This window comes from Oncorhynchus clarkii, chromosome 17 (genome assembly GCF_045791955.1).
Source record: "Oncorhynchus clarkii lewisi isolate Uvic-CL-2024 chromosome 17, UVic_Ocla_1.0, whole genome shotgun sequence".
NCBI lineage: Eukaryota > Metazoa > Chordata > Actinopteri > Salmoniformes > Salmonidae > Oncorhynchus > Oncorhynchus clarkii.
Genome location: NC_092163.1, coordinates 67,904,942 through 67,919,260, shown reverse-complemented (window position 1 = coordinate 67,919,260; position 14,319 = coordinate 67,904,942). Strand labels below are relative to the sequence as shown.

General features: G+C 42.8%; 1 protein-coding gene across 1 annotated transcript in view; it reads left to right on the top strand.

The window, feature by feature from the left end:
* The first annotated feature begins 183 nt into the window (after positions 1 to 183).
* The window catches only part of LOC139371302 (SLIT-ROBO Rho GTPase-activating protein 2-like), a 157,553-nt gene continuing 143,417 nt past the window's right edge, over positions 184 to 14,319 (top strand). The window contains exons 1-2 of the mRNA XM_071111613.1: positions 184 to 262; positions 2,677 to 3,154. Coding sequence (XP_070967714.1) covers positions 3,088 to 3,154 — 67 coding nt within the window. The 5' untranslated portion in view covers positions 184 to 262; positions 2,677 to 3,087. The remainder of the gene's footprint in view (positions 263 to 2,676; positions 3,155 to 14,319) is intronic.

Below are 14,319 nucleotides of genomic sequence, written 5' to 3'. Positions count from 1 at the left end.
GTCAATTCTTGAACTCAATGACGTTTGATTGTCTGTTTATTTTATTCCCCCCAAAAAGGCTCAGCATAACTGACTCCGCTCCTTGATTGTATGCCAATCCTAATCAATTCAACCAATCGAAAGATGGAAAACTCTCCTCTTGTTCCATGAAAAGAGGCGGGGTTATTTTGGAGAATTTGTGAGAAAAACACCCCAAAACTCTTCATATGGGACGGAAATGAAATAGGAAAGCTCGTATTTGTCATCGAAATCGACATAAGAGGTAAAATGTGGTGCATGCTTTAAGCAACTCGCATTGTAAAACATGTGCAATGCTGTATGTTTATAGCACACACACAGAAAAGTGTAACATTTTGCAACTCATACGTTTGGACAAGAAATTCTAGTAGCTAACGTTAGTTAGCTAGCTAGGTAACGGTATCCCAAAGACTTGGCTAGCTCGTTAGCCTTACTCTAGTACCGAGATTTCCTATGGCTAAAAATGGCGAAATGCCGCATTCTAGACTAGTGAAACCAGTCTGTCTGATCGCTAAATTCACCATTCTTTAAACTTCACTTATCTACAGGGTGTCTGTAAAAAAGACCAATTCTTTATATAATTTTACCAGGTTTTTATCCTACAATTCAATGTTGCAGCCCTCTAAAGGTGTTGTAAAGTTAGTTTAGTTAAACCGTTATAACGAATATGCCATTAAGCAGACGCTTTTAGCCATAACTCATTGGTTGACATTGTAATATGCCTGTTTTGCAAAGCGACGAAATGACTATCATTCAGTTTAAACCAATGAGATAGGCCTATTTTATAACAGTACTGGAGTTTATGTTAAACTAATGAACAGTTAGTAACTGCTTTAGTCTGCTTATATACAAACCCTTAAAGAGATTCTCCCGTACTTTTTAAAATACTTTTTAGCCAGTAGTTCTGAAAATAGCACTCGAGACAAAAGTGGTCCCTGAACCTGTGTAGATATGTGCACTATGCCATTGGCCTCTCTCTTGGTCTGCTTGCGTGTGGATCTTACTAGCTGTCACTCAAATGGCTAGTGGCTGAAGCTCATTGTCTGGAACTCGAATTGCTAGGGGGCTGACCAACGTGGGTGGAAAGTGTAAGGAAAATTGCGCTGCACATATTCCAGAAAACAGACGCTTTTCAAATAATTTCAAACCTAACTAGTCGGCAATATGTACGTTAGTAATTTAGCAGATGCTCTCATCCAGAGCGACTTACTGTAGTACTAATGAGTGCATACATTTGTTGTACCTTTTCATACTGGTCCCCCATGGGAATCGAACCCACAACCCTGGCATTGTAAACACCATGCTCTACCAACTGAGCCCACAGGACATGTCTTTAATAAAGGTACCATGTGCTATCATCTGAGTTCCGGAGCATGTCTTTAATAACGGTACCATGTGCTATCATCTGAGTTCCGGAGCATGTCTTTAATAACGGTACCATGTGCTATCATCTGAGTTCCGGAGCATGTCTTTAATAACGGTACCATGTGCTATCATCTGAGTTCCGGAGCATGTCTTTAATAACGGTACCATGTGCTATCATCTGAGTTCCGGAGCATGTCTTTAATAACGGTACCATGTGCTATCATCTGAGTTCCGGAGCATGTCTTTAATAACGGTACCATGTGCTATCATCTGAGTTCCGGAGCATGTCTTTAATAATGGTACCATGTGCTATCATCTGAGTTCCGGAGCATGTCTTTAATAAAGGTAGTCCGGTGTTATGATGTTTTCTGAGTGTTTGCTGTTTTCAAGGCACCAAAGTTGAATACTGTGTTCTCAGGAAAATTATATTGTCAATGTCATGGACCACATTGGACTGACATATTTTAACTTTATGTTCTCTGGGCTTATTCCAATATTACTATTAATGGGCCCAGCATGAACAATCTATTCCATTTCTATTAGGTCATTTGTCAGTAGCCATACAACAATTAAGTATAGTCAGATTACCCCTATTTGTTATTACAGTGTAGTATGTCGGCAATGGTCCATTCACCAACTCTGAGCATCACTGTCTATTATGAGACCCACAGTCGGATTTGATCTGACTGCCCTCCCAACCCCAGACACATTGCAAAACCCAGTTTCTGACCCTATCACTGCAGTACCAATAAAGGTGTCTGTTAATGTAATTTGAATGATGTATTATGAGAACCACTGCACCCTCTACAACCACTGTGATTATTATTATTTGACCCTGCTGTTCATCTATGGACGTTTGAAAATCTTGGCCATGTACTATTATAATCTCCACCTGGCACAGCCAGAAGAGGACTGGCCACCCCTCAGAGCCTGGTTCCTCTCTAGGTTTCTTCCTAGGTTCCTGCCTTTCTATGGAGTTTTTCCTATACACTGTGCTTCTACATCTGCATTGCTTGCTTTTAGTTTTTTTTAGGCTGGGTTTCTGTATAACACTTTATGACATTGGCTGATGTAAAACGGGCTTTATAAATACATTTGATTGAATGTATAAAGGCCAGAGTATTTTATCCATACATAGGCCTACACAGTATTACATGTAATAATGAATATGTATGGTCAAGCAATGCCATTTATGTATCAACCAAATGAATGTGGCACATGCACAGTGTATGTCTGTCTCCTTGTCTGCATATTGGCTTCCCAGCTCATCTATGTACCCCTCTCTCACTCTAGGGGGAAGAGCATAGAGCCAAGGAGCCAGCCCAGCCTCTGACCGTCGTGGTGACAGCCACTTACTGAAGGACTAAACTTTTTAGGAGTCTCCTCATCCGACCTTGCTGACTCGTTGGTTATTGTTGGTTTGGAGGGAATGCATATATCCTCCGTTTGCTCTGTAACTGGTTTTGAGGACACATTAAGGAAAGGATCCAAACGAATGGGAATGCGGCAGCGCCAAACTCTCACAATGCGGGCAGAGTGAAGGGGCAGAACACAATACCATTCCACGGGCTGTGGGGGTTACTCGATACAATCTTTCAGTGGGGTATTCTTCCAGACGAAATATCATAGTTACTCTTTTTTTTCCTGATTACTTCTTTAACCCAGTATTGCGAAGTCTAGTGTTTTTGAGTAGAAGAACCAGCCATGACGTCTCCGGCCAAATTCCGAAAGGACAAGGAGATCGTAGCCGAATATGAAACTCAAGTTAAAGGTAATACTTTTATAACAAGTTTATATTGTTAAACATGCTGCTCTTTGCGCTCATGTAGGCTATCCTTTCCACAAAGGCTTGTCGCATTTCTTTTCCTATTCGTGGATACGTCAACGTGGATAGGATCATTTATCCTTGTTTAGCATACCCAAATATTCAAACTATAATAGCTTATTACTTTTACCAAAGGTTAAAAAAGTGTGGGTCCTTTGATGGGTTTAGTAGGGAGATTATTGTTGTTTAATTGTCATCATAGCCTACTGCGGTGTCAAATCAAAGCGTTCTATTGATAAGAACATCTCGATAGCAACATTTTATAGAGACTAGCCTACCAAACCGTCCGCAGATAATACAAATACATCTGAAAGCCTTATGTTTGAATTATGCGGTATTGGTGCGTACATATACCGCATTAATACGACATTATGGGATTTTGCTCTCCAGGTTGAGTATTATGTGTGTAGCCTACTCGCAGGGTTTAGATTCGACATGCCTGTGGAACAACGCAGGGCGTTTTCTCTCCCTGCATGCTGGTGTGGTTCTGTTTTAGAGAAATTAATTTCCCGGTGTCTTCCGTGTTTCGTGTGCGAGAGACAGACATCGGGCATTCAGACCAACGTTAGGAATAGGACCAAATTGTGAATTTATGGCCTGTCGCCTCACGTGAGAGAGTCTGTCCGAGGTTCACGGATGTCGCCACGAACCGGTCGAAGGGAGCACCAGTGGTTTTGTCGAGTTTTCTTCACGGGGGAGTGGGGAGAGAGGTGGGCTGGGGTGGTGTTTAGCGGGTTAACTCTTCACTCGCTGATGGTTTATCGATGTTTGTTGTCAGGGTGATCATGGTATTGTCATGGTGAGGGAGTCAGTCATGTTATATTTACATCTGAGCTGGGGAAATGTAGCGGTAATAGAGCTTGGAGAGGAAACTGTAGAGTGAGAACAGGAGAGAGAGGACAGGATATTACCCTCCTAATGAACAGCACCGCAGCCACCGAAGATGAAGTGATAAGATCCCTTTACCCTCATCTTCTCCCTCTCCTCTCTGTAATGGGTTTGGGAAGGATGGAGGAAAAGGAACAGACAACACTTCATCATAAACTAGTCAGGGTAGCTGCATCCCAACAGTCTGAAATAGCTGACTCCCCCCTCTTTACCCAATTTCCATGACAACCCCTGCTAGAAGAGAGGGGTAGAAAGAGAGGCTGGTTGGTCCAATGAGGAGGAGACTGGGAAGTATAACCCATGTCCTCTCTCTCTTCCTTTATTTTTTGTCTCTCTCCCCCCACACAGGGAATAGAACAGGGAAGCAGGGCAGATGTTTTCACAAATAGTATGGCTCTTTATTGCTAAGCAACATCTTAATGAAGCCATGTAGGATCTGAGATGTTGACAATGACTTGTTCCCATGTTTTCTGACGGGTTTCATGCCTGGCCAAGTGTCTTAGACTGCTGCACGGGGTCTGTGTTGAGTACGAATGAAAAAGGAAAGCGTTTTGAAGCAGAACATTTGTTCTTACTAAAATGTCATAAGTAAATCTACATAATCTATTTCTAAGTGTTTTCTGCCATTTCGTGTCATGCCCATTGGACATGACAGTGTTGTGCTTGTGGATGAGCTTGTGGACAGATTGTCATCCTGGTGTCTGGTGTGGTAGGCTGTAGCTGGGAGGTTCTGAGGCTACAGCAGGCTGACGTGACCTGTTCTCTGAGGACAGATTGCCATCCTGGTGTCTGGTGTGGTAGGCTGTGGCTGGGAGGTTCTGAGGCTATAGCAGGCTGCCGTGTCCTCCTGTTCTCTGAGGACAGATTGCCATCCTGGTGTCTGGTGTGGTAGGCTGTAGCTGGGAGGTTCTGAGGCTACAGCAGGCTGACGTGACCTCCTGTTCTCTTAGGACAGATTGCCATCCTGGTGTCTGGTGTGGTAGACTGTGGCTGGGAGGTTCTGAGGCTATAGCAGGCTGCCGTGTCCTCCTGTTCTCTGAGGACAGATTACTATCCTGGTGTCTGGTGTGGTAGGCTGTGGCTGGGAGGTTCTGAGGCTATAGCAGGCTGCCGTGTCCTCCTGTTCTCTGAGGACAGATTACTATCCTGGTGTCTGGTGTGGTAGGCTGTGGCTGGGAGGTTCTGAGGCTATAGCAGGCTGCCGTGTCCTCCTGTTCTCTGAGGACAGATTGCCATCCTGGTGTCTGGTGTGGTAGGCTGTGTCTGGGAGGTTCTGAGGCTATAGCAGGCTGCCGTGTCCTCCTGTTCTCTGAGGACAGATTACTATCCTGGTGTCTGGTGTGGTAGGCTGTGGCTGGGAGGTTCTGAGGCTATAGCAGGCTGCCGTGTCCTCCTGTTCTCTGAGGACAGATTACTATCCTGGTGTCTGGTGTGGTAGGCTGTGGCTGGGAGGTTCTGAGGCTATAGCAGGCTGCTGTGTCCTCCTGTTCTCTGAGGACAGGAGGACACATCACTGTCTTTAACAGCATGCAGAGTTACATGTATGTTTACCAGTTTGCAAAGAGTGTCTATTGTGCTTACCAATGTAAAGGGTCTTGTGAGTTTGTGCTGCGGTGTTTAGCATTGTTTAGAGTTTGTGTAGGTCCGATATTTTCCTTGCAAAAAAACCCAATACCGATTACCGATATTTTACATTTTAACGGCCTTTAAATCTTTCTAGTACAGTTAAATAGTTAACACACACACATGGACGCAGCGGTCTAAGGCACTGCATCTTAGTGCAAGAGGCGTCACTACAGTCCCTGGTGCGTCACTACAGCGTTGTCTGGGCGGTCATTGTAAATAAGAATTTGTTCTTAATTAACTGACTTGCCTAGTTAAATAAAGGTTACACACACACACACACACACACACACACACACACACACACACACACACACACACACACACACACACACACACTGACCAAAAGGTTATTTTGTTGGCATTTACGTATGTCCCCATTACCAGTAAAACATAATCAAAAACTATTTCTTTCACTTACTCTCTGTGCTGTTTCATTGTTAATTTGTTCAGTCGTTTCATTCTCAACCAGGATTTCTATGGAACGTCGTTTGCGTCTTTGTGTGTCGATAAAGATACACGTCAAATAACACTATTTGATGTGTCAGATAAGCTTGTTGACCAATCAGGGCCTGAATATGACTGCACGTCAAATAATAATTAAACTTATTCATACATTTTTTACATAGTTATTATACATTGATTACACTAACACTCGTATTTCATATGTCACGATTCAACGATACATATGCTATGATGCTGGTAAAGTTGTCTTGGGCACCTACAGTGCTGGTTATAAAAAAATCTAGCTAGCTCATGGATGCAAACCATGTTCTTCCCCCAAAACATAGCAAAACGACATAATCTGTTTCAGTAGCCATAGTTAGCTAGCTAGGTGTCATCATCTAAAATAACCCTAATTTATAAGACAGTTCCTATTTGATTAATGGTGGTCGTACCCATCTATGTGAAGCTAGCAACAATAAGGATTAGCTGCTGGATCCACACAGCAGACATTGTGGGCTAGGTTAGGAATGCTGTGTTGCACGTGTAGTGCGTTAAACTAGACATCGGGCTGATCCCGACGTTGGCATTTTTAGCTAATATCGGCTGATTCCGATAGGTTCACCGATATATCCCTAGTCTTAATCTTTCTGATGTGTATATTACAGTATGTGTGTGTTATGGTGTGTGTGTTATGGTGTGTGTGTATTATGGTGTGTGTGTATTATGATGTATGTGTGTTATGGTGTGTATGTGTTATGGCGTGTGTTATGATCACCCAATGCTGTGAGTCCTCAGATCCTGTCTGTCTACTCTGACATTACAGGCAGTCTGTTAGGCCAACTTGCACATTTTGCAAACACACACACACACACACACACACACACACACACACACACACACACACACACACACACACACACACACACACACACACACACACACACACACACACACACACACACACACAGACAGGGATTGACAGATCAGTGTGAAGCTGCTGAATAAACCAGCTATGTCTTGTCCTCCTCTCTGTCTTAATTCTGCTCCTGTCTCTCTCTGTCTTAATTCTGCTCCCATCTCTCTCTGTCTTAATTCTGCTCCTATCTCTCTCTGTCTTAATTCTGTTCCTATCGCTCTCTGTCTTAATTCTGCTCCTGTCTCTCTCTATCTTAATTCTGCTCCTGTCTCTCTCTTTCTGAATAGCTGTGGTGTCTCTCCCTCCCAGCAGAGCCCCACTAGGACATTCATCTGCACCCTGCAAGGAAAGCACATGTTCCCTCCAAGGAAAATGAATATATTCACCCCTAATAGCATTATTGTGTCAGGCCAACTACACACATTCACACGTGCAAACGCATACACTGACCCACACACACACTCGGCTCTGCATAGACAGTTTATTGTGTTAGGCTCTTGAAAGGGGGAGGTGGTAGGATGTGGAGGGGTTGTCAGCCCCTCTTCCTCTTCCTCTTTCTCCCCATCCTCAGGGCTGGTCTGGCAATAGGAAAATAAACCTATGTAACTCCTAAGCCCTGTATTCCAGACCCAGCAGCTCAGCAGAGCAACAATGAATAGCACGCCCCATTTCACAGCTTTGGAATTCCACAGGCAGACTTTTCCCTGTTATTCCCAATCCAATCCCAGGTGGTGTGAGAGGAATGTCACTCCTGCACAGATGGAAATGTGAAGAGGAAATGGAATCCTCATCATCTGGTGGTCTCGAGTACAACACAATTACTCAAAACGCAGTTAGACAGTAATAAACAGACAAACACATAGAGACGACAGGAAGGCATACAGACACACACACACACACCAGGATTTCCTTCAGCTGGTAATTGAAGGCTTCTGGCCGTAAAAAAACCCGGAAAGCTGATTAATTCAGTTGTTGCGGTCAAATTAACCAGGGATTAAAAAACAACAGCAGGAAGACTATCAGCGCGTCACACACCACTTTACAATGTGAGCTGGAGGCAGTATGCATTTTGAAAACATAATTAATTGCTTTACTTGATATTATGAGGCATGTCTAACCTTGCTTGAAAATCCAACCATAGAAAGGTGGATGCAATTCTTTTATAAAGACTAAATAGGCAGTGTGTGAGTTTCAAGTTTAGGTAAGCTTACAATTTATTCTACCGTTTCTACCGATGCGCCTGTCAGTTATGATTTTCATGCAGTTGAAGTCAGAAGTTTACATACACCTTAGCCGAATACATTTAAACTCAGTTTTTCACAATTCCTGACATTTAATCCTAGTAATAATTCCCAGTTTTAGGCCAGTTAGGTTCACCACTTTATTTTAAGAATGTGAAATGTCAGAATAATAGTAGAGAGAATGATTTATTTCAGCTTTTATTTCTTTAATCACATTCCCAGTGGGTCAGAAGTTTACATACACTCAATTAGTATTTGGTAGCATTGCCTTTAAATAGTTTAACTTGGGTCAAACATTTCGGGTAGCCTTCCACAAGGCTTCCCACAATAAGTTGGGTGAATTTTGGCCCATTCCTCCTGACAGAGCTGGTGTAACTGAGTCAGGTTTGTCGGCCTCCTTGCTCGCACACGCTTTTTAAGTTCTGCCCACAAATTTTCTATGGGATTGAGGTCAGGGCTTTGTGATGGCCACTCCAATACCTTGACTTTGTTGTCCTTAAGCCATTTTGCCACAACTTTGGAAGTACGCTTGTGGTCATTGTCCATTTGGAAGACCCATTTGCGACCAAGCTTTAACTTCCTGACTGATGTCTTGAGATGTTGCTTCAATATATCCACATCATTTTCCTCCCTTATGAAGCCATCTATTTTTTGAAGTGCACTAGTCCCCCCTGCAGCAAAACATCTCCACAACATGATGCTGCCACCCCCGTGCTTCACGGTTGGGATGATGTTCTTTGGCTTGCAAGCCTCCCCCTTTTTCCTCCAAACATGACGATGGTCATTATGGCCATTATGGCCAAACAGTTGTATTTTTGTTTCATCAGACCAGAGGACATTTCTCAAAAAAGTACGATCTTTGTCCCCATGTGCAGTTGTAAACCATAGTCTGGCTTTTTTATGGCGGTTTTGAAGCAGTGGCTTCTTCCTTGCTGACCGGCCTATCAGGTTATGTCGATATAGGACTCGTTTTACTGTGGATATAGATACTTTTGTACCTGTTTCCTCCAGCATCTTCACATGGTCCTTTGCTATTGTTCTAGGATTGATTTGCACTTTTCGAACCAAAGTGCGTCCATCTCTCGGAGATAGAACACGTCTCCTTCCTGAGCGGTATGATGGCTGCGTGGTCCCATGGTGTTTATACTTGCAAACTATTGTTTGTACAGATGAACGTGGTACCTTCAGGCGTTTGGAAATTGCTCCCAAGGATGAACCAGACTTGTGGAGGTCTACAATGTTTTTTCTGAGGTCATGGTTGATTTCATTTGATTTTCCCATGATGTCAAGCAAAGAAGCACTGAGTTTGAAGGTAGGCCTTGAAATACATCCACAGGTACACCTCCAATTGACTCAAATTATTTCAATCAGCCTATCAGAAGCTTCTAAAGCCATGACATCATTGCCAAAACTATAGTTTGTTAAAAATACATTTGTGGAGTGGTTGAAAAACTATTTTTAATGACTCCAACCTAAGTTTTTGTAAACTTCCGACATCAACTGTATGTGCATTATTGTGGAACAGTTTCATTTCAATAATAACGTTTTAGTTTCTCAAAATCATTGTCACGTGGTTAATCATAAAAATCTAAATTTCATTTATATAAATATCAAAGTTCAAATTCAACTAATGCGAGATCACCAGCCTCTGCCATATGGACACATTGATACACCGAGATCACCAGTCTCTGCCATATGGACACATTGATACACCGAGATCACCGGCCTCTGCCATATGGACACATTGATACACCGAGATCACCAGCCTCTGCCATATGGACACATTGATACACCGAGCTCAATGTTGTGTATCAACACATTGACACATTGATACACCGAGATGAAACCGGGAAAAACTAGAAAACAGAAACTAGAACAGACAGGAACAAGGGGAAAAAACGCTGGTAGGTTTCACGAAACAAAACGAACTGGCAACAGACAAACAGAGAACACAGGTATGAATATACAGGGGATAATGGGGAAGATGGGCGACACCTGGAGGGGGGTGGAGACAAGCACAAAGAAAAGTTAAAACAAATCAGGGTGTGACACAAAAATGTAATCAAACACTTCATGAGAGCCTATGAGCCCATGTTGTGCAACATTTCTATAGGCTTTGCAATTGCGGGAGAAAACGGAGTGATGGCCTCTGATAAAAAGACGAGGATCCAGAAGTACATTGCTTATATTTACAACAGGAGTATAGCCTACCTGGTTGGCATGAAAATAAACCACAGGGAAAAACGTCCTCTGCTATTTAATTGCATAGATGACATGTATTTTTTCCTACTGCCCCTGTTTCGATACAGGTGCATGATAATGGTCCATTCTAAATCAAAACAAATGTCACACACACATTATTTAGTATATGTAAAAACAATATTAAATCAAGAATAGTCTGATAGGTGACAATATTAGCCTATCACTTGTGAATTATATATTATCACTTGTGAATGATGCCCTGCATAAGAAACAATGCCTTTTTTTGTGACTTTTTCAAATCATAGTCATATACCTCATGTAGGCTAGCCCATAGGTCTATATGTTTTAATAAGGTTTGTATCCCAACTCAGGTGCCAAATAACTTCTTTAAGTTAAGCACATTAATCTGCTTTACAATGGGTGTAGAGCCTAACTGGCATATAAACTCAGCAAAAAAAGAAACTGACCTTTTTCAGGACCCTGTCTTTCAAAGATTATTCGTAAAAATCCAAATAACTTCACAGATCTTCATTGTAAAGGGTTTAAACAATGTTTCCCATGCTTGTTCAATGAACCATAAACAATAAATGAACATGCACTTGTGGAACGGTAGGCAATTAAGGTCACAGTTATGAAAACTTAGGACACCAAAGAGGCCTTTCTACTGTCCCTGAAAAACACCTAAAGAAAGATGCCCAGGGTCCCTGCTCATCTGCGTGAACGTGCCTTAGGCATGATGCAAAGAGGCATGAGGACTGCAGATGTGGCCAGGGCACTAAATTGCAATGTCTGTACAGTGAGACGCCTACGACAGCGCTACAGGGAGACAGGGCGGACAGCTTATCATCCTCGCAGTGGCAGACCACGTGTAACAACACCTGCACAGGATCGGTACATCCGAACATCACACCTGCGGGACAGGCACAGGATGGCAACAACAACTGCCCGAGTTAGGAACGCACAATCCCTCCATCAGTGCTCGGACTGATCTTGTTGTCATTGCAGGCAATCTCAATGCTGAGATCTTTGGAAAATCTTTGGAGGGAGTTGAAAGTCCGTGTTGCCCAGCAACAGCCCCAAAACATCACTGCTCAAGAGGAGATCTGACTTACAGAAAACGTTTGACCTCTGTCATTGCCAACAAAGGGTACCGTAATTGCTGGACTATTAAGCACACCTGAATATAAACCGCACCCACTGAATTATTTAAAAATATGTATTTTGTACATAAATAAGCCGCACATGTCTATAAGCCGCAGGTGCCTACCGGTACATTGAAACAAATGAACTTTACACAGCCTTTAAACGAAACACGGCTTGTAACAAAAATAAATTGTCTTTAACGAAACACGGCTTGTAACAAAAATTAAACAGTAGCCTACCAAGAAAGTCATTGGTCACTATCTTCCTCCTCCTGTGCACTGAAACCACTGAGTTGAATAGCCTCAGAATTGCTTCATCCGATGTTGGATCGCTGCCCTCTTCAACACGCAGCAGTCCAGCCTTTCGAAACCCGTTGATGATAGTGGATTTTTTGACAATGCTCCACGCTGTCAGCAGCTCTATTTCCTTTTCCAACAGCCAGATCGATCGTCTTCAACTTGAAAGCTGCATCATATGCATTTCTCCGTGTCTTTGCCATGATGAGGGTGACAAAATGACTACCGTAATCAGAATGATGGGAAGTTTGAGCGCGCTCGATTTACGTCACATTATGTGACGGTGCTCAGTTGTTTTTTGGCGGCATGAATCTTGTGAAAGCGGGAAAAATCCATAAATTAGCCGCGTCATTGTATAAACCGCGAGGTTCAACGCGTGGGAAAAAAGTAGCGGCTTATAGTCCGGAAATTACGGTATATAAGTATTGAGATAAACTTTTGTTATTGACCAAATACTTATTTTCCACCATAATTTGCAAATAAATTCATTAAAAATCCTACAATGTGATTTTCAGGATTTTTTCTTCTCATTTTGTCTGTCATAGTTGAAGTGTACTTATGATGAAAATTACAGGCCTCTCTCATATTTTTAAGTGGGAGAACTTGCACAATTGGTGGCTGACTAAATACTTTTTTGCCCCACTGTATGTGCCCTCTGTTCACCATTGTGTGGTCGGTTATTGTTCCCATGTCCGTTAGTCTTGTGAGTACCTGTACTTTGTTGTTTCGGTTCCCATGCTGCTGGTATTGTGTACTCGTTATTACGGCTCTCGTCCCGTGCATTGTTGCGCACTTGTTATTACGGGTTTCGTCCTGTGTATTGTATTGCGGGTCTCGCCCCGTGTATTTATTAGAGGTTTAACCTCGCTCTTTTGTTTGGGTTACATCCCTGTGTTTTTGTATACGTGTTTGCTTTGGGCTTCGTCCCCGTGTCTTTCATGGCATGTTGTATTTTTGGGTGGAGTATTAAAACCCCCTATTACGTATTCCAGCAACTGTCTCTAATCATTTATACAACGTGACACCTACTACCATGTGTGCATTGCTGTGCTTCTAATGTGAAGAAATAGCCTAATAGTTTATCAACATTTTAAGCTAAACATTCTGCATTCTGCATCTATCACATCCCACAACTGTCCCAGACTGTGTTTGGAATGTGGACAGTTCTTCCAATATCTTCAATATGCACCCTCGGAATTGGATAAGGACGCTCGCAGTTGTGTCCCCAATGTGTCTGGCTTCACTTGTAGCCTGTGAGAAAGACCAGCACGTGACGGAGAGCCATGTGAGTGAGAGGAACACTAAGGGAGAAGGGCGCAACGCAGCACTCCAGGCTGCAAAAGGCATGGATTTTTTTAGGGTACATTATGGCCACAAGGGTGATGCAGCTGTGAAATTCAAGGCATTATCACATGCTTGTCAAATTGTGAATGAGAGACTATTGGAGTGTGTCTCATCATGCAGCCTCACAAATATTTTAGATGCTTTTCACTGACAGCCACAACTCAATAATCAGCTAGGTCTTTTGCCACGCTCTGCCTATGAAAGACTTCCTCATATGCCATTTATCTCCTGCTCTATTGGTTTTCATATCAACTTTCTTTCATTGTCCAGAAGCCAAATGCACAATCCTTGTCATATTAGCAACAATCCTAGTTGTAGCATCTTAATATTCACCCTCTTTCTACTGAGGTTTTCATCTCTGTCATGTACCGCTCGCATCAGCTGGGCTGTTTAGAATGGTGTTTTCCCCTTTTTCCACAAATGACATTTTGGCAAAAACATTTTATTGGCTGCTTCATTACAGGAGTTGCATCTGTTAAGATGGATTACCATAATGTAAATGGAATTCTGAGCACAGTGGGTGGACACCCTAATGGGTTACACACACAATGCATGTGTCCGGTACATTTTTCAAATGGCCGGTCAATTAAAATCTCCCGTTCATGTTGTCCAGCGCCACATTTTCCAAACAGAAACACACACACACACACGCAGACGCACACACACGCACACGCACACACACACACACACACACACACACACACACACACACACACACACACACACACACACACACACACACACACAATGGTCTCAAGCGTGACACACTCACAAGCTCAAAGAGGCCACAAGTACACCTGGTATCATGTAAACATGTGTAAGACATGGAAAATATTGTCGAATTGCAGGAAATTAGCTTTAAATCAGCAAACAAATGATGTGCCCCATGCAAAGTGTCTATAATTGCAGGAAAGTAGCTTTAAAACTGCCACATTTTCTCTCCGCCAACAAGAGGGGTGTGAACAGTATGGGGTCGCATGGGGCTACAAGGTGGGGGTTTGTTAATACAAC